The sequence below is a fragment of the Cinclus cinclus genome, chromosome 3, assembly GCF_963662255.1.
Source record: "Cinclus cinclus chromosome 3, bCinCin1.1, whole genome shotgun sequence".
In the NCBI taxonomy this organism is placed as follows: domain Eukaryota; kingdom Metazoa; phylum Chordata; class Aves; order Passeriformes; family Cinclidae; genus Cinclus; species Cinclus cinclus.
Window position 1 is genome coordinate 2857856 of NC_085048.1, and position 21179 is coordinate 2879034.

Genomic DNA, 21179 nt, shown 5'->3' on the forward strand with positions numbered 1-21179 from the left:
TGCTGAAGCTCATGGGAGCACCCTGAATTTAATCCTGGTTTGGTTTTCCTCCTCTGGTTCCTACCCACAGTCCAGAAAAAGAAAAGGTCATCTCAGATTTGTAAAAATGCTCTTTGTAAAAAGCCCCATCCACATGAAAGAATCAAAGCAATGACTCCCCTGAAATTGCCACGGCTGCTTTTAAAGCCTAGGAACAAAAGCAGTGCAGGGAAAGCCATCCCTGGCCTATTCCTGCTATGCAGTCGTGCGGGGTTTTACAATCAGTCTAACAGGAAAAAACACATACACACACATATACAAATGAATACTTAAAATGAACAGTACATTCATTTTAGCTTTACTCAGTGTTGTCCAGCCGAGGAAAGAGGATTTTCACTAGGGGTAGGTACAGTTTTCATCACAAATCCAGCTGCAGGTTGTTGGCTGCCTATAATTTGGATGCAGTTGCTGTAGCACATTCCTTGAGTACTTCCCATGGTGCCTGTCCCTTTAACGTTGAAAATAATGCCTAAACAGTGCTCTATTTCTTTTTTGACATTAATTCTCCTTAAGACTTTACTAAAACAAAATGGGAAGATACCAACATTTCTGCCGGGTGAGCGGGATGGCAAATATTGAGCGTGACATGAAACCTTCCCTCAGCCCCTGTGCAGAGGCAGCTCTTGCTTAATGCCAAGTGCCACATTTCAGTTCATCCCCATCCCTCACTGCCTGCTCAGGCCCCTGTGCTGTGAACCCTGTTTTCCCCTTTGGGTGGCATGTTCCTCCCTGAAGCTCAGTAGGAGACGAGGAACAGGCTTTCATTCTGATGCACACAGAGTGAAAATGCATTTATACACAAAAGAGATCAAGCCAGATCCTGCTTTTGTAACAACAGGGCCTGAAAGTCACTCTCCCTTATTTTTTAATCTGATTTAATTTGTTTGTGTCAGAGTAAGAGGGGTCAGAATCAGACCCCAGGTCTGATTTTCATTGTTTCCTGATGGATTTTGATGTTTGAGTTTTCTTTATTCTTCCCCATCAGAGGAGGGAATGACTCGTGTCTTTTTTCCTTTATTTTTCCTCTTTATTTGTCTTTTTGAACGTGGAAAAATGTGGAACATTGCCAGTATATGAATAGTAAAGGGCTGCACAGACTATTTTGCCATTCATTTTCCTCACTGGATTTCAGGACACTTCCTTAAACAGTTTCTTCAGTGTGCCATCAGTCCAGTATGGCAGATGAGAACTATTTCACCTATTGTGAACATGGTGCAAAAGTCTGACCCAGGAATGGCCTCCTCACATTTTTGTGACACCTCTGTGCTCTACTAAGAGCTGGAATTACCAGGGATGAAAAACCAGATCTTGACACTGGGGAAATTGGGAAGAGATATCACATCCGTGCCCTGTCCTTTGCTCTTTTCTCATGGAAAATATTTTGGTTTCATAAGGCAAGGGGTGAATTTCACATCCTGAGCACCTGCTCCCTTGCTATGGAGATCCTCTGGGACCTTCCTCCAAGGGGTATCACATCCCCATCCTCCAGGATCCAGCTCACCTGGACACAGCATCACCATTCCGTAAGAAACAGAAAACTGCTGATGACTGGGAAAGGCAGCACACAAAGGTAACTCCTTTCAGGGATAGATTTCCAAGTAGATCTGGATAACAAGAAAGCCTTCTACCACCAAATCCCACTGGAATCTCACACAAGGCTTGTGTTGATTTTCTGCACAGGATATTCCATGTCCAAGCTGGCGGAAGGAGAACTCTTCCACATTAGACCAGAGGCACAGCCGTGCTCCCAGACCTTCTGCTCAGGGAAAATCCATGCCAAGGCAACCCCACAAGAGCTCACTCACATGGAGAGTTGCCCTCCCACCCCTCAACAGTTAAAGGCTGGCTCATGTCCTGAAATGCTGTTTCCTAACCCCTTTTCCTTTTGCTAAATTCAGATATCCTTGGTGACCCCAGAAAAGCTGAATCCCTCCTTAGTTTCTCCCCCAGCCCACATCTCAGCACTGCCTTGAGGAAACACCCACGGGGTCACCAGGGATTGTGTTCCCAAAGGCCTTTCCTCCCCTTTCTCCTGCTGCCTTTCAGCTGTCCCCAGTGTCCCCTTCTCCCTGCTGCAGGAAGAGGTGACCAGTCACACTCTGATCTGTGCTCTCATTATCTCAGCTGCTTCTGTCATGTCTCCTCCTATTCATGTCCTCTGTGAGCTTTAAACCAGCTCCAACCCTGCAGCCATGGAGCCTTCTATCTCCTCCTGGATGCAAGCCAGAGACTGATCCTGCTGCGGGAGGCACGAGCACCCCGGGCCAAGCAGAGATTGGATAATCCACTCTGTGTTTGAGATTGTCCTCGAATAACCTCAGTGAAGTGTCAGTCTCCTGTTCAGAATGTTGGCCATCCCCTACCACATCAGGATTGGCAAAGCTTCCCCTCTGTTCTAAAACCCCCTGTATGAAGATGCTGTCCATCACATGCATCAGTGTTTATTTCACCCCAGGAATGCTGTCTGAGACATGGGATGAGTTGTCTGGAAATGCCTCTGCCTCTCCTTTGACTGTTCCTGGTGAATCATGGAATGGTTTGAAAGGGAAAGGTCCTTAAAGCTCATCTCGTTCCAACTTCTCAATGGGTAGAGACACCTTCCAGTCTCCCAGATTGCTCAGATCCCATTCAACCTGGTCCTGAATGCTTCCAGGCATGGGGTTCAAGCTGAAATAACCAAAGAAGAACATGGAAAGATGAATAGTAAGTAACAGTGGTTTGGCATCCACCAGCTCAGAGGAGAGCACAGAGTCTCAGCAAGGTGAAGAGAGGAGAAAGAAAGATTGCTGAAACCTGTCCCTGGCTCCAGGATGAGCAGAATAGCCCACAGTGGCTCCTTCAGAGCAGAAGCTGAAGGCCCAGCATGACGTGGGAATGTTCAAGTGACACAACACCATGAATTTATACCACTGAAGGTCAAGCAGGAAAAACAAGCCCCCAACACCCTCCTGAAGTGAAAAGGGTGCCATGGGCAGTCAGAGGACATCCTAGAACAGCCCGACAGTCACCAACATCCTCAAGTGGTAGGAGAAAGACAACATCTCTCTCTTACATCATTGAGAAGAAGGCTGGTCTCAACAGGCCTCATCAGCATGAAAATCCATTTTTGTTCTCCCTAACAGTCTTACTCCTTTCCCAAGATGCTGGCTGCAGGTATCTCAGATTTTACCTATTTAGAGAAAGAAGCTGCTGACGGCTTTCAGAGCTGGATCCAGATTCCAGAGCTTCGAGATGCAGCTCCAGAGCGGGATCATTTTTGGCAGCACATAGGGGAAATCTCAGTCCCTGTATACGCAAACAAGCCTCATCTCACTTGGCTAAGTGGGGTCTTTGATCCTGTGTGGTGAATTGTCACCACAGGCTGGCTCATAAAAAGCAGCAGAGAGGAGAAGGACACATGGGAAGAGAACCTGCTGGTGGTACCTTAACCACAAATGAGAAACAGGATTATTTGTTGACCCTGAGCCCAGCTGGCAGAATCTGCCATGCCCATCCTGTTAAAACCTCTCAGGAGTTGTATCCAATCTTCCCAATGGGAATGGTTCCTGGACTATGTGAATTTCTTTTCTCATGCCTGGGAGAGCTTCAGGAAAGGGCTGGCAGGAAAAACTCTACCAGAGACTAATTTAGCACAATCACCTGAGTGCCAGTGCTTGGGCTCCAACATTGTTTGTGTTACAGGTATAGAAAAAATCTAATCATAGTCCTCTCTTTATCACAACCATGGTCATATAATCCCTTTCATCATGTTAAAAATAATGTGGAGGACCTTTGGCTCAGCTCTTCAAAGCCTGGAGATGAAGCTTCTCATATGATCAGATTTTCCAGACTGGGCAGAGTAAATGAGTCCAGGTGGCTGCTGGGTCTGGACAGCTCTGGGGAGCCCAGGTATGGCAGGTAGAGCTTAAGTAAAGTGTAATACAGATGTGGGGACAGCTTTCTGCCAGAAAAAAAAATGTTATTTTAGCAGGATAGGGTAATCCTTCCAGGAATCTGGTCTCAGCTATGCTGCCAAAATTATACCTGAAGAAAGTGTCAGTGTGAGTCCATTGATAGAACTAGAGACCCTGCCCTCTGCAGAGCAGCCTCTTCTGAATAACTCCACCCAGACATCAGAGCCTCTGATGGGAGTTTAATGGTAGAGTTCAAGGAAATGACAACACACAAACCCACTTTTCGGGGGGAACAATGCATGGCAGGTATCTAAGTATTCCATTCAGGAATTTGGAGTGAGTTTGGTGATTTGACTCAGTCCTAAAAAAAGCTGGAGGCAAACAGGGAACAGAGAGACACACACAGTCTTATTTTTGGAGTTCCCGTTGGTATGGCATAATTGATATAAAAGTATTTATAACACAACACTATTTAGTTTGAAATGGCTCTTCCATTTTGAAGCTTCCCTTAAATATTAAGAAAATGGAATGAAATCACTGTTTTTATTTCAGCAAAAGCAGATTTTTTTCCCTCACTGAAAGAGCCCCCACTTCAGCAGATACTACTTTGAGAGTGTTCATGCAGAGCAGTTCTTTCCTTTGTGATTTTTAGAATCAGAATTCTTATTAATCTTACTGATGGTGCTTTCTGTGTCAGTGTGGGGCTGCATGAATGATGTTTCCAATTAGAAGCGCTGCTGTTATCACTTAAATTGGGACTCATGTTTACCAGTAACCCACATTAGAGCAGCAAGTACTCAAGTGCCAAAATCTTTCTAGCATCTTTCCACCATGCCCAAGTTCACCTTTTCCCAGTGCATCCTCTGGAGATCATGAATCCCACAACTCCCTGACTCTCAGGTGGACAGGGATGGCACTGAAGGTGATAGACACACTCAGAACCAACAACCGTGGGCATCTCTGTCTTCTAATGACCCACAGACATGAAGGAGAGATGGTTTGCTCTGAGCTTGGTCTAAATCCCTCCAGGCACCAATCACCTGGGTTAATTCTGCAGTAGAAATGTGCTGGGAAAGCAGCAGCCAGGATTTCCTGGGCACAGATTACCTTGTTTGGAAATAGAGCATGAGAACTGCTCTTCGTGTCTATTTTTGTCAAAAGCTGCATGAATTGCCACTCTTTTCAGGCCGAGGTGCCCTCTGCACAGTCATCACTGTAATTATAAAGACTTTTGCATTAAATCCCCTTTAATCTGAAGCCTTGAAGTGCTGTCTCAGAATGAAACTGAAAAAGAACCCCACCTGAGTCCCTAGAAGTGAACAGCCACAGATGAGAGGATGTGAAGCTCCTCGAGACACCCCAAGAGGTTTCATTGGAAATGCTCCACCAGGATGTTCTGGCAACACCTTCAGCAAGGACAGGATTTAACTCTGTGCAAGCAGAGCAAAATCCCTCTTTGTAGGCAGTGTTAGAAGGCAGGGCAGTCACACAAACCTGGCTCCATCTGACAGGAGCACTACCATCTCTAGAAACTTCCACTGCTATTTCCTGCTGGGAATTTAGCTTTTGTCCCTTTGCTAATTAAAATAGTCTTTCTAGAACAACAGGCACAAAAACCCCACCCCAAACGTGGTTCCTTCAGCTGGTAAGAATAAGATGGCAGCATCCAAGAGGGGCTATTCTCAGAGGAGAAATCACATTTCACATTCAACAGCTGGTTCTTTGTGAAGGACACTTTAGTTACAACTTCTAGTGGCCAATTCTTTGCTCAGACTTTCAAGTGTATCAAATCCAGCAGAGCTGTTTGCAGTCTGAATCCTGAAATTACCAGAAGGAGCCTCGTACACTGAGATTTTTCAGACCTAATGGTATTTGAACTCTACTATTAGGAACCCTTAGAAGAGAAACACATTTTAAGGAACTACTGGAATGCATTGAAATTATTAAAAAAAACCCAGCCCTTTTGCTAAGATAAATAACACATGGCTCCATTTAGTATAAAATCTTTTTCCACCCATTTCTATGTCTGAGTAGGGATGGTTGGCATGAAATAACAGGACTCCACAAACATGTACAATATATGTGCATTTTAACACTGCAATCTGACATCTGTTACAGCACCTCTATCCTGTCACTCTTTTATTTTTTCTGTTTTAATTCAAATGAGGACAACAGCCATTGGGAAATATGAAAACCTGCCTACCACAAGTTGAAAGGATGCTGTAAACCTGCAAGTAGGGGCTCAAATATTCTGAAAAAAGAGGGGAGCAGCACCTCAGTGCTGGAAAGGAAAGCCCAAGGAGTTCTGCTTTGGAGAGGAACCACGAGAATCCCTTTTTCCTTTGCACAGATCTGGGGCAGATTTGGACCCTGTGCCCAGAAATGAGCAACTAAACCAAGCCTAATCCTGTTGACTGCTAAATTCTGTCCCAGCCTCTGAAACAGGGCGGCCCAGAGTGCTTGGTGGGAATTGTTCTTGCCATCCCCCGAGCCAAGCAGGAGAGTTGCTTGGGTTGGTGCTGGCTGCCGGGAGCTAAAAATGTGCCAAAGGCTGTGCTGATAATTGAAGCAGAGGATGAATAAGATCTGGTGGCTGTGCTCATGTTCTGATGTGTTTTGTTTTATCAGCAGGGATGAAACCCGACAGACTTGTCCCCAGATTGGGAAAGCAACGTCTCCTGCCAGGGCTTCGTGAGGGAACTTCCTGCTAAAAACACAACTCCCACGGGCTGCTCCTTGGAGATGAGACAACATCAGGGCAATGCTTCAAAGGGACCAAACAGGCATCCTGCAAACCTTCTTGGGTAGATGGCTTGGCCTGGACACAGAAAACCTTCAGGCAATTAGGGAAACAACTTTTCTGGGAATAATTTTGGCCTGATGGGAAAGAGGAAGGGACCCAGTTCGGGTCACACTCACTGGCCAAAGAAAGAGGTCTGCATCCAGAGACGTGTCAGCAGTGCACACTCCGTGACCTTAGGGTTTATAAACCTTCAGTGCTGTGTAGGGCCTTTGGTGGAAATGCCTCAGCATAATGCCAGTGGAGGGGACTGGTCTCAGCATTCCTGGAGAATACACAGGGCTGGTATCAGTGAGGCAAGTCTGGCAGAGTGTTCTTGTGAGGAGGAGTGACAAAGTGGCAAAAACGGATGTGGTGCAGCTGGTGCTGTCTCACAGTGGGGTGCCGAAGGCACCAGGGACACTGATTTCCAAGGATAACAGCAGGAAACTCTTCTTTCCTCTTCTTCCCACGTTTTTTTACACTCTGCAAAGATCTATGTGATAGGAACCAGGTCAGAACCTGGTGTCCACACATTAAGTCATGCTCGTCCTGGCTTATCTCCTGAGTCTTTTTGCCTTTTGCAAACATTTTTGGGACCTTGATGTGCATCAGACAGGGGCCCCTGTGCCTAGTGGCTGTCCCCCCTCAGTGACCCTCTGTGTGAAGTCCTGCTCTCATACTGAGAGCATGAGGTTGGTCAAATGCCACTCCTGAAAAGTAATTTCAAGAGATTTCTACTGACTCAGTAATTTTGCTGCACACCCAGACTCAGAACTGTCTAATCACAAGATAAGCATTAAAAAAATAATTAATAGTTTCTGAAGAGAGAGAATTGTTTCCTTCAAAACTCAATTATTTTGGGTTGCATCAACCTGAACTTCTCCACATCCATCAGGGGTAGAAGCACAGAGCAGTCCCTGCCCAGCAGGGCATCTTTTCCATGGCTCTTTTTGCACATCCCAGAGCTTATGTGCTCCCTGCTTATCTGTGCTCTCCTAGATGCCTGACAAGAATCCCACACTAGAGCAACCTGAAGCTAAAAAGAACTGAATTCCCATGTATTTCACTAACCAACAGCACCTTTTCCTGTGCTTTAATCCCAAACTTCCCATGCGAGGTGTATCTCCAGAAATCCTGCAGGATGGAATTACCCCCCCCAAAAAAAGTCTGAATTTCCTGCCTGGAATCTGCTTGACAAGAACCCAAACCTCTCTGCACGCCTCATTTTCATGGCTGGCCCCCAGCTCCTGGGAACAGCATGAGCTAATGCTGGTGTAGTGCTCTGATGATGTAACCCCCTTCCCAGTGATTTACCACAGTCTGACAAAGCCTAAAATTGGCAGCACTGGCCCCCTGCCAGCACTGTCCCGTGAATGGTGACTCATCTTTCCTGGCTGTGCCATGTCCTGTGTGTGACGGCGACACGTGGTACAAAACAGACGGGCTTTTAGCAGCACTCCAAAAATAAGAGCCAGAGACAAGGTGGTGGACAGAGAAGCTGCAGGTGGGGATGGACGAAGGGATGACGTCTCTCTTTGGGATGGCTCCAAATCCCATTGGAAAAAAGAGCTGTCCCTGGCTCCGACGGCTCCTGGATCCCACCACGCTGGGACAATACGGATGATGATGGGACAAGCTGTCCCACGCCAGCATGCCCGAGGCTTGGCCTGCTCTCAGCATGCCAGAGCAAGGCGTCCTCGGTGCCACTGCCAACTGTGGAGATGGCTTTTTGATGCTGCTGGGAATTGGCCGGGGACCAGTGGCTCGTTTCCAGCAGGGCACCAAAGCGCTCCGTCTCATCCGGCTTTGGTGGGAAGGAGGGGAAGGCAGTAACAGAGCCATATGCCCCAGTCTGGCAGAGCACTGGAGTCATATGAGTGGCCTCCCAGGCGAGCTGCTGATGAGTTCAGAGCTATCTGGGCCTCCTTGGGCTGCTGGTGAACATTTAAAGGGAAACTGTGGTGGAGTCAGGACAAATTTTCAGGGCAGATCATCCCGGATCTTCCCTGCCCGGCAAGCACACGACTGGTGGGGTTCCTTTCCTACATGGCAATGAGCAACTGCTTTCCTGCTTGTGTCTCTTCTGTCACAGAAAACTAGGTGATGGATGTCTCCCACTTCTTTCAGTCTCCAAGGGATGACATGAGAAAAAAGGAAAAAAGAATATCTGCCTTTGGGGCAAAGTTTTAGCTTCTCTTTTTCCTCATGGTCTCTATCAGAACCTGAGTCAAAGCCCAAAGCATGGCTCTGGTAGATTTTGTCCCCACCTCATCTCCTGTTACTGAGGACTTTATAAGGCAAAGACTTCTTTAGTCATACAGTGAAGTTTTCTTGGTGGATCTTAGGAAAAATGCATCAGTCAGAAAGAGGATTTCCGCTTTGCCCACACAGAATCTGCAGATGCTATATTGAATTTTGCACTAATCCCCATGGGATCTGGTGCCTGTTTAGAATGAAACCTGGTTTATATATGAGGTTATGGCACTCTGTATAAATGGGGACAATTTTGTGTTGTGAGGTCACAGAGATTGGGTTTGGGGGTTTGGATTCCTGTTTGACTATTGCTGGACATACCCGTTTGGCCCAGGCCAGCATGAAGGGTCTTGCACTAACTTTTAGTGCTCCTGCAAGTGGTGAAAAGGATGAAATTTCAAATCACATGAGTCTTTTTCCCACTTTCACTGGAGACCTGGGGAGATTCTAGTCTCCTCATTTATGTTCAGGCCAATGTTGATGTTACTTGAAAATCACATTTTTGAACACCTACAGGCTGAAGGTCCCTTTCTAATTCAGTTGTCCCATTGAGTCTGCTACACTAAGTGACAGGAAAAATCATCTTTAGTTTGGCCCTGAAAAAAGAGATCATAAATGATGATAAATGGTCCCCAGACACGGTACAGATGAGGAAGAACATGATAAAAAATAGGATTTTGCTTTGGAAGGGACAAACTGATTTGCAAACTCCACCAGGATAACTCTGCAGCCAGCACACATCTGTAGCTGACGTCTGAAATCCATTTAATGCCTAATTTGTATCACTGCTTAAAAAAAAGTGATCCCCCCCCAAATCCCATAAGTAAATGTTGCTTTTGCTTAAATACATGAGAAGCTTCAGCCTACTTTTGAGGGCTGTGGAGAGTGCAGACACGTCCCAAAATCCTGGAAATTCCAGCAGGACTTTGCAAAAGGAAGGCTCATGCTACAAATATCCTTCAGGAGATAAGTGATCGACTAGGGTTATCGAGGAGGAGGACACAGCATCTGTGGAAAGATGTGGCTTTTTTTGGAGGGAGACACCCTGTGTGAAAACTGCAGCCTTGTGTAGGCAGGAATCTTTGTAAAGAACTCATGACATGAGTGGAAGGATGCTGGGGCTTCTGCTAAATCTCATTAAGCTTTAAAGAAGCCACCTGAAAAAAAAGAATAAGTGGAAGGAAACCTCTTTAAGAGGAGATTCATGCCAGAAAAACTGGAATCCCTCTCACCTTGCTGCCTAGAGGCTGGGTGTCTCCTTTAAGATGGTTTGATCTACACCTCTGTGGGGTGAAGGGGGTTAAGGATGATTTGTTCTGCAAGGAGTGAGGTAGATTATCTGCTGGGAGTGATTATGGAATGAAGATCTGGGTTGCTGAGTTTTTTCTGTTGTTAGTGTTCCAATTCCCCCTGCAAATATGTGATTTAAATCAGGGGAAGTTCTCTGGCCATTGCTGCCCAAGAGTCTGAGAGATGGACACCCTTTTATCCTCTCCTAAACCTCAGGCACAGTTAGGGTGACAATGCTGCACCCTCTCCATCCCTTCCCCTCCTTCAGCCTGACCCTAATGATAGGTCTAAATGCATCAGATTCCCTGGAGAAAGATTTTGCTGGAGGTTGAGCAACTCACCCCACCTCCTTCAGCTGCTTTGGACATGAGCTGTTCCATGTGTTGGATCCATCCTTTTTCCATCACCTTTTCTTGACTCTGTTTTGGGCCCACCCTGCTGTGGTTGTAGCAGATGAATCCTTCACAGAGGGCCTGCCTACCAATATCCTGTATGGATATTCAGGAGCTGATGTTGTTCCATCTGCTCCACCAACCAAAGAATTCCAGATCAGGCTCTCAACATTCACCTTCCACTGCCCACCTGATGGAGTACACAGAGTTCTTACCTCTTTTCTCTCAGTGCTCTTTTCTGTTGTCCCTCAGACAAGGGCAGCTAAGCTGGGATTTGCTCTGCCTTGTGCTGGGGATATGATGAAGGAATGAATCCTGACCCACATGAAATCCCAGGGGTCTTGTCCCAAGCTTTACTGAGGCTGGGTCTTGACCTCAAATTCCAGCTCCAGCACTTCTCCTGCTGGACATTCTCGCTTTTGGGTGTAGCTGCTCCATTCTTTGAGTGCGGAAGGAACAACAGACACACATCCCACCCAACCCTCTCGCACATGGTCAGATTGTGAGGCATGATGAGGTTTTTCTTTCTTCCACCCACTCAGTAGATTAAAACCCAGGAAATTAAGCACTTTCCTGGTTGCATCCCTTCCTACTCATCCTTCCAAGATCAGCCCTTTCTGCCACCATGCTGCATGGCAGAAATGCTTTGAAGGAGATGCTCCGGGTCTGAGTAAAGACCTCCAGTGTGCTCACCCTTCTTTCCTCAATAGCTCTCTTAACACAGGAATTAGGAGACAAAAGCAAAACCTCCTGATAGCCATTCCAATAACTCCCTTTCTAAAGCTCCTTAAATAGAACTTGACCTATTTGGGGAAAAAGTGGAGCCTGGGCTTGGCATTACAATCTAAAGAGTAGGGAGGGCTGGGGCTTGGAGGAGGGATGTAAGCCACAGGAAACGGTGAACTGACCTTGTCTGGCACTAAATGAATCCAATAAGAGTCCTTGGGGAATGTATGGAAGCAGCTGAGACTGGACACATCAGCCAGGGCTGTACCTGGGCTTTTAAGCCCTTCCCTGGGCCTTTTTTCCAGTGTGCATCCTTCAGGGATGCAGCAGATGCTGACCCTGTTTAAAGGGAGAACTGGCCCCTTCCTGTGATGAGCCACACTCCCACAGGCTCAATGAGCCAGGAGAGACTTGATTTGATCTTTAAACACACTGCCTTCCTGACAGTATCCACCTCCCTTTGCCTTTTGCCTGCTTTAAGTGAAAATCTTTGATGCTCTCTTTCACAACGGCTACCTCTCAGCATTTAATTTGCTTTTGTATAATTATGGACCAGCCGCGGGGAGAAGGAAGAGGAGGAGGAGGAGGTGGAAGAGAGAAGCACAGAACGGGCATGGAGGAGCTTTAGGAAACCTCGCACCGGAGCCAAGGAGCGCTGAGCAAGCTCCGCTGCTCTCATCCATCAGCGCCCGCATCCCCGGCACAGGCGGGGAGGGATGCAGGGAGAGGATGCACTGGGGACCCGGCGAGCTCGGCTGCTGGAGCGTGGCGAGCAAAGAGCCCTCCAGGGCTCGGGAAGGCAGGCGGGGACGTGCGCTGCCTTGGAAGAGAGCGCAGCCGGCTCGGAGCGCTGGAAGAGCAGAGGAACTGCAAAGGAAGGGAGGGGAGGGGGATGCTGGAAAAATGATGCAGCTCCTTCAGTGGATTAGGCAGCCGTGCCTGGAAAGTGGTAAAGTGGAAGAGCCACGGATTTGAAAGCCTGGAGGGATTATTCTCCCGCGTTGTCTGACTCGCAGCATGAGAGAGGCCAACAAACTTCACCCGGCACTTTCTGCAGCGAGCCCAACAATCTGCAGAACGCCCTGGCAAACCTCCTGGGCTGTGATTTCTGCATTTTCAGTCGGGTTAATAACGTTGGAAGCAGAAGGAAAAGGGGCCTGGCAAATGTGAGCCATTCTAGCAGGAGTTGTAGAAAGGCATATTCATCATGTCAGCACTTTGGAGGCCTGGAGAGCTCGTGATGAGAGGTTTCAAGAAAAGACTGCATAAATAGGAAGAGGAAGGCTTCTATAAACAAGTGTGATGGACATGCTGGAAATACAGATGACAGGGAGAGTGGTTGGCCTTCGTTGATGCTGTAGATAGTGGTGACCTTGGCAAAACCAGCAAAATTTAACCCCAAAACAAATTCCAATTTCTGTTCCCACCTCAGCTCCAAAAACTCCTCAGAAATGACAGGCGCCAACCAGGCTGTCTTTGGGAAGATGGATGTCACCCGTGGTGCATGAATTGAGCAGGGGCTGAATAATCCAACAGCTCCACTGTTGGTCCTTGGAAAGGATGGTTGTCCCTCAGGCTGGTCACCCCCAGGCTGCCAGCATGGCCATGGGCTGGGAGAGCTGCTCATGCCAGGGCTGGGACAGGGCCATGTCCCTCTCAGCAGGGACAGATGCCCCATGCTCAGCACATCGCAGCAGTGGCAGGCACCAGAATTGGAAAAATACTCCATGTGGTGGCTTCCAAGCCTTGTCTGATCTGTCTGCCTTTGCAATTAAACCTCCACTACATCCCTGTCCCCTCCACTGCCTTCCCCTTCTCTTTTCCTTGAGCTTGGTGAGAACCATGGTACCAATGACAAGACCTTTATTCCTGGGCACTGATCAGAAAAGTTCCCACAGCATTTAGCTATTAAAAAAACCCCTTTTTTACGCTTAACACCATCAGAGCATTGCATAGGCTTTGAACTATTTGTCCTCACAACACAAACTCAAATCTGGCCAGTTTCATCACCCTACTTATGTAAGGAGGGAAACTGAGTCAGGGAATGGCCGTGTTTGCCCAGTGCCAAGCAACAAATGAGTGGTGCCACAGCAGCAGAGCCTGCTTGCCTCCTCCTGACAACACCATCATTCCTTTAGCCTGCACTGGGCGTGGAAGAGCCGAGTCCCATCTTTTTTCTTGACACTGACATTTATTTTTTTTCCTCAGAGGAACGAGCAGAGATTTTTTTACCCAGCGAACGCAGCGCAGCTTTGTCCCAGAGTGGCAGCCCCCCAGCCAGGGTGGGAAGTGAGCAACACATCCATCAGCTGCTGAGCACTGGGATCAGAGGGGAGACGCTGGAAAAGTGAGGAAGAGGGGGGCCACTTACATGGTAATGTTTCTGCACGGTTCTTTTGGATCATTATGCAGAGCTGTAGCACCAGTTGAGGGGCGCTCTCGAGGAAGGTTTCCAGGAGGCGCAGCATGTTTACGTCTGCATATTCGTACATCATAGCCCAGTAGAAACGCCGCTGGTGTTCCTTCCGCCTCTGACTCTGGATCCCCAGGTACATAGTTCGGATATACCTGCAGGAAACAGGAGGGAAAAGCTGGGTGTGAGATGCTGGAGTGCAGCAAAACCTGTTTTGTGGGGGTTCTGGGGAGACATTGGGGTTTGCACGGTTCTTCTGCTCCCTCCTGTCAGATCTGAGGAGGATTTTAGAATCTGACTAACCATTAATGTTGGAAAAGACCTCCAGCATCATCAAGCCCAACCTTAAATTGAATGTCACCCTGAGAACAAAACCATAGAATGAAGTGCATTTGGTGGTGCGAAGCTGGGAAAACCTTAACTGGTACCACCCAAAAGTTAAGCTGGGGAGCAGGAAATGCTTTTGAAGCACAAGAAAACAACTCCCTCGCCTAATTTTCATCACAAGAAAAGAAACCACATGAAAAATATTGGTCCTAACACTTGGAAGTGGCTTGAGAGACTATCTGAACCCCTTCAGCACTCTGGGAAGGAGCTTCTCTCACAGACACCGGAGCTCAAGAAATGTTTGGACCGTGCTCTCAGGCTCATTGTGGGATTCTTGAAATAGTCCAGGAATTGGAATTTGGTCTCTTCCAGCTTGGAATATTCTGTGATTCTATTATTTGATCCTATTTCACCATAGATGGAGCAACAAGACCCTGCCTTCACATGCAGTACATGTGTGACCCACAGATGTGAAAGGCCACAGTTTGCCACTGGTCAGCTTTGAGGCTTTGGGCAATGTTGGAGTAGAAGGAGGTGTCTCATGTATGGACAGGCACAGCTCTACCATTGCCTCTGTCTCAGGACTCGTGGCATTTAAGAAAAGACCCCTAACAGGGTCCTTTCTAATGCCTGTTGATATCACAGAATCCCAGAATGGTTTGGGTTGGAAGGGATCTTAAAGATCACCTTGTTTCAAACCCCTGCCATGGGCAGGGACACCTTCCACTATCCCAGGTTGGCCCAAGCCCTATCCAGCACAGCCTTGGACACTTTAGGGATTGACAATTTAATATTGGGTCCTCCTCCTTCTCATCCTGAGTGGTGGCTGTAATCTCATTTGGGATGGGAACCATTTCACCTAAAGCTGACCCTAAAGCTGAGCCAGTCAATCACTGGAAATGTCCCCTCCTGGGACATTCATCTGTCCCAGCTCCTCTGCCAGCAGGGCAGTAGGATGAACCTTCTGGAGGCTCTGGGAGTGGCTCAAGGCACAAGCTGGGGTTTGGCCAAAACGATTAGATCATCCCCTGCCACTCGGGCGAGACTGCACAGCCGGGCAGAGCAGGAGGGAAGGACGTGAGCCTGGACATGCTCTGGATCTCCGAATTACACCCAGGGATGGGGAGGAGCTGGGACAGAAGCAGAGGCAGCTCTGCGAGCCCTGCCCTTTACCCAGCATCTTGTCTTTCCTGCCCGCTCGCAGCTGACTGGCACAGGAGGCGAAAAGTCCCGAAAAAGGACTGCAAGGACACCAAAAAAAAAAAAAAAAAAAAAAAAAAAAAAAAAGACGTAGGAAAGCCACCAGATGGAGCTCGACACTAGAGAAAAATGAAAAATGCTACGGCGGTCACATTCGATACTGGTGACACTGATCACTGATGTGGCATCCACAGCAGACCCTGAGTGGGATGGAAATGGCCGTGGAGCACCTGCTCTCCCAACACGCCCAAATCCATCACCTGCACTTGGCACTTCCATGGAAGACCCCAACCCCGGGAGCTGCAGCATGGCACAGGCATCCTGCCTTCCCTTCACCCAGGATTTGAATAAATGCAGTTTAGCTGGAAAGGCGAAGTCAGGGAGAGTGTCGTGGCTCAAGGAGAAAGCCAAGAGAAAAGGAGAATTAAATGGTTTTTATAATGCCAGTGACACTGGGCCAGCAAAAGCCAAGTGCTCCTGCCCATAAGGTGCTGCCCATGGGCAAAGGCAACCATCATCTCTGCCAAATTCCACCAAATCTGTCCTGTAGTCCTGGATGGTCTCCCCCACCCCAGAAGCTCCCATTCCTGCTAGTACACAAAACCCAAAGTCCTCTTCCGAAGGTTAAACCATTCATCCCTCAGCCACGGACAAGAATTTATTGGTTTTCACTCTGCAGCAGTCTTTTACCTGCTTGCACTTAGTTGCCATGTAAACCTCTCATTTCTACAGATTAAAAAACCAAAAAAACATAAAAACACGCATCCATAGAACCATGTAATTACTAAGGTTTGAAAATACCTCTAAGATCCTCGGGTTCAACCATTCCCCCAGCACTGCCGAGGCCACCACCACCATGTCCCCAAGTGGCACATCCACATGGCTTTTAAGTTCCTCCAGAGATGAGGACTCCCTGACCTTCTGCTTCCAATGCCTGATAATCCTTTCCCTGAAGGAATTCTTCCTATTGTCCAACCTGAACCTTCCCAGGTGCAACTTGAGGCTGTTTCCTCTCATCCTGATCCTTGTTCCCTGACAACAGAGCCCAACCTCCCCTTGGCTGCTCTCTCCTGTCAAGAGGGCAAGAAGGTCCCCCCTGAACCTCCTTTTCTCACAAAAAAAATTCTTTCAGTGCGTTCTCCCAGTTCACATTTCCTACACCTCTACTCTTCCACACTGCTGTTCCCAACAGCTGTCTCCAGTTCTGGGTTATTTTTAAGACCATCTTTACGTTATGTAGCCCTCCAGGTTGGCTGAACCAAACTGCAACAATGACATTGGGCCACTCCAAAAGATTAAGAAGGAATTATCAGAAGGATTATAATGTCCTGCAATGATTGCTCCTGGATCTCTGGGCTTAGGGTGAATCTCTAGGGATTCACCACCATCCACAGTTTAAGCATAAATTTTTCTTACTGGCCACAAAAAGAGGATGTGACATCAATCCGTGGAGGCAGAATGCATGGAAAAATATTCAAATACATGGGATTGACACAGTGTCCTAATCCTGTGTCCATCAGTGGCAGTGGCACAAACACCAAGCTCTCCCTGACTGCTGAGCCCACAGCCTTTGGCAAAGGTCACCTGCATTGTACCTCTTCCATGGATGGGGAAACTGAGTCAGAGAGCACCAAAAAAGTGCTCTCAAAGTTTCTAAAAGATCAAACCTCAGATCTTTTAGTGCTGTCCCCTGCCTCCAAACACCACATGAGAGGAGCACAGCCCTAACTGCTGATGCTCCTCCATCCAGGGTGGACACAATTCCTTCACAGCATAAATCCCAGCCCTGCTCAGTCTGACCCCAAAGGACAAATCTGTCCCTATCCTATGGGGCTGTGACCTCAGGAACCCCTTGGCAAATGTTGGGCAGTGTGAGCAAAGCAGCTTCAAGGACCATTTGCAGCTGAAGGTAAGTTAACTTCCTTTTTTTTTTTTTTCTCTTCAGTACATGAAAAAATATGGTGCTCTGTCTTCAGCATCCTTCAGACCCAAATCTGGCAAAGAGAGGAAAGGAATTACAAAGATCCTATTCCTTCTTGATGCCAGTGGATTGTGAGAATAACGGGGAAAAATAGTATTTGGACCTTGTGTGTTTTCAGCAAGTAATAAATACCTATTCAACTAAACAACATAAAATTTCATCCAGCTCCACAATTGATAATTCTTAAACTTATTTCCAAACACCAATGTACAGAACTGGAGTAAATAGTTTTATTCCAGTTCATCTGTTTCCTTGTGGCATTTTATTTACTTCTTCAAGGGTCTTTCCTAACGTTTAAGTGTAGGCAACTTAAGAAGAATGAAGAAAAACAAAATCAATGTCATTTCACCTGAAATTTGTTGTTCTCGGTCAAGCTGGTGGCAAACAGGCTTCTATAATTAGACTTTTAAATCCATATTCAGGCCTGATCCTCAATCTTTAGCAACATGATGCTTCCTCTTATGTCAGTGAAAACCATTCACTGTTCTGTGCTGTTGAAAATCAGGCTAATTTATTTATTTAAGAGCTTAATTTTGGATACAGGAGCCTAACTTTGGGCTTCTTTTTTTTTTTTTTTTGAATGCTATCTATTTTTAAATACGAGTGTGTGTATTTGTGTGTATTTTTAGTTCTAAGTCTCATCACAGCTTCAAGAGATAGAACTAATTTGGGGTTGGGAGGGGAAATGGGGTGGTTTTTTTATTTTTTTATTTTTTTTTTTTTCAGTGCACAAAGAATTGGCTGTCCCCACCCGCCTGGCAGGGCTCCCAGAATTCCTGTTGGTATAATTACCTTCACGCTTATTTACTACGTATGTCACAGCAGCACATGAACTGCTGGGGTCAAAGTCACTGCTGTCCATGCACCAAAATGCCTTTTTAAGGAGCCAAATCCACCAAATGTGGTCAAATAACCTTTGGGAAAAGCTGCAGGAGCCCACCAAGAGGGAGAAGAGGAGATGTTCCTGCTGGAAAAACACAACCCACCCTGAGCTCTGTGGGAAAAGCTGCTCCATGTGCATGACAAGGCGATGGATTCTGGAGGCTGAGGCTCTGGTTTTACATCATGAAATGAAGCAGTCCTTGGCCAGCTGGCAAGGCTCAACTCTGCATGGCTACATCCATCTAGTTGGCCCTGGCCAAAATTTCCAGGGGTTGTGTTGACAATTTTACAGGGTGAACTATTGCAGGGCCTTGGCACGGTTGGATTTACAGAGGTGGCTCCCAGTGTCACCACGAAATGCAGGAGGATGCCTCTGGCAATGGGTTGGTTGAAGGGAGGAGGATGTGGATGTGGGAAAATGTCATGGGAGCCCAGAAAGGCACATCAGGACAGGTCCTGGGCTGTGCTTTGGGGTCAGAAGGGTCCTGGTGGCCTGTCCCACACAGCCACAAGCTGACCAAGGGCAGGAACCTCACCCTGATCACTTTTCCTGAGGCAAGACACAAAAAAAATGAACTCTCTCATCCTCCAAAACCAGGAAATTTCCTCCATAGCCAGCACTGGGAATGATTCCTGGCCACTGAAAGTTACTGAAACCTGCACAGGTTGTGGTGACTTAGGAGAGTCTGAATATATCTGGACCGTTCTAATGATTATATTCAGATTTTGACATGGAATCACAGAATATCCTGGGTGGGGAGGGACCCACAAGGATCACTGAGTCCAACCCCTGGCCCTGTACAGGGTGTGATGAAGCTGCAGTGCCTATGAGCAGGTCTTGAAATTACCTGGTTTATTAGTACAGGTATATGGAAAATGGATTTTGCTCGTGCCCAGCCTTCTGCTGGGGTGGAATGCTGGAGAGACAGCTCTGATGCTGTGATAGCCAAAACACTGGGGTGTTACCAACACCTTCCCAGCTCCAAATGCAAAGCACAGCAGTGTGGGGGCTGCTGTGGGGAAAACAAACTTCATCTCAGCCAGACCCAACACAGAATCACAGAATCTCTGAGGCTGGAAAATATCTCTGAGATCAAGTCCAACCAGCAACCCAGCACCCCCATGTTCAACACTAAACCATGTCCACAAATGCTATATCCACACTTTTTGGACACTTCCAGGGATGGTGGATTCACAACGTGATGGTGATGCCACAATGTGGAACAGCCTGTTCCCTGGGAGCAGATCCTGAACCCCCCTGGCTGTCCCCTCCTGTCAGGGAGTTGTGCAGAGCCACAAGGTCCCCCCTGAGCCTCCTTTTCTCCAGGCTGAGCCCCTTTCCCAGCTCCCTCAGCCTCTCCTGGTGCTCCAGCCCCTTCCCAGCTCTGTTCCCTTCCCTGGACACGCTCCAGCCCCTCCAGGTCTCTCTTGTCAGGAAGAACCCAGAGCTGTCCCCAGCACTGGAGGTGCCCCAGCAGTGCCAGCACAGTGGGCAGTCACTGTCCTGACCCTACTGGCCATGCTGTTGCTGGATATTCCATCCGAGAAGCCCTTGGATATTCCAGCCACCTGCCACTGGTTCATGTTCAGAAATGTCCTGTGGCACTACAGGGACGTGGTTGTGACCTTGGTGATGGGATAGCAGCACACATCATATGGATGGGCACCATCCCATGGCACAAACTTCTCCCTGGTGCTCCCTCCTGGAGGAGGAGGAGGATAGGAATGGGGGGTGTCATTCAGCTGAGGGCTCACCCTCCTGCCACCTCATCCTTTTGCAAGGGGCCTCGTGCACTGGAGGATGTTCCCAGATCCAAATCCCTCTCCTGGGAGGGGAGGAAAGGAGGACGTGTGTAACTGCTAGGCTGGAAGGCTCGGAGCAGAGGCTGCCTGAACATTCCCTTACAAAGAGGTTACGTGAGGCCAGATCTCAGCTGGAGCGAGCTGGCATCCACAGGGCTCTGGCAATTTACACCAGCTGCGGCTTTGGCCCGCTTTTTTAATTTTAATGAATTATTTTCATTCTAACTGATGTAAAAGGAATAGGAGATGCAGTGCTGGAGCAACAGGGGAGCAGGAAAGTGAAACACTGTCTATGAAAAAAATCAAACTCAAACCTAGAGTTGCCATCACCATTAACGTGCTCAATATCAACGTTTGTTAGTTGTTTTCTTGTTATAATGTCACATGCCAGTGATAAGGATTCACAGACGGATTATTATTGCTCCTAGTTTGAGTATCAAAATAGGAATTACAGGGTCCCATCCAGGTGCTGATATTCTACAGCTTTTTCTGGCTGCTCACACAGCATCAAACTCCTCCAGAATGAGGGGTTGCATCCAAGCTGTCTCTAGAGAGTGGTTCTGGTCTGGCCTGAGCCCTGAAAGGTGTGCAGGATTTATTTTCAGGGTGTGCAGGATTTATTTTCACCCCTGCTGGTTGTGTTGGGTCAAAACCATGCTGAACTGGGAAAGATCACTTTCCACCTCAAAACCAAGTAAGGTATCCTTATTTCTGCACAAACTGTAATCCAGGATCCTCACAGGTCATCCCAACCACACAAACATAATAAATAAATAATTAAATAATCATTTTAATGACCTTCATCAGGGCTGTGATGTTTAGAGCTGGGGTTCTTGGTGCTTTCTGACAACTTTGGGGGAATCACTTATATGGTTTATACCTAAAAAAATGAATAAAATGCAACAAAAATGTGTTCATCAAGGGGTTTAGTCCTTCTGCCTTGCAGTTTCTAAGTTTTATCTACTTGTTTCTATCAGCTCCTATTAAATAATTAATAATTTGTATTACAAACTCTCGCTTTTTGCCAAATGTGCAACTGAAATTTGTATGTGAAGGAATGATTGTCTCAGATCTCTGCTGCTCTGGAGAAACTTGCAATTTCAAATTCTAAGCCATAATCTGAAGCTGTTTCAAAGCACAGATGGCTTTACTACACACCAACCTCAAAAGATGCAGCTGATTTATAAATCTTATGTTG

The 21179-nt window shown here is 47.3% G+C and overlaps 1 protein-coding gene across 1 annotated transcript in view; it reads right to left on the minus strand.

The window, feature by feature from the left end:
• Positions 1 to 21179, minus strand: part of XKR6 (XK related 6) — a 167068-nt gene that overhangs the window by 6590 nt on the left and 139299 nt on the right. The window contains exon 2 of the mRNA XM_062489603.1: positions 13747 to 13943. Coding sequence (XP_062345587.1) covers positions 13747 to 13943 — 197 coding nt within the window. The remainder of the gene's footprint in view (positions 1 to 13746; positions 13944 to 21179) is intronic.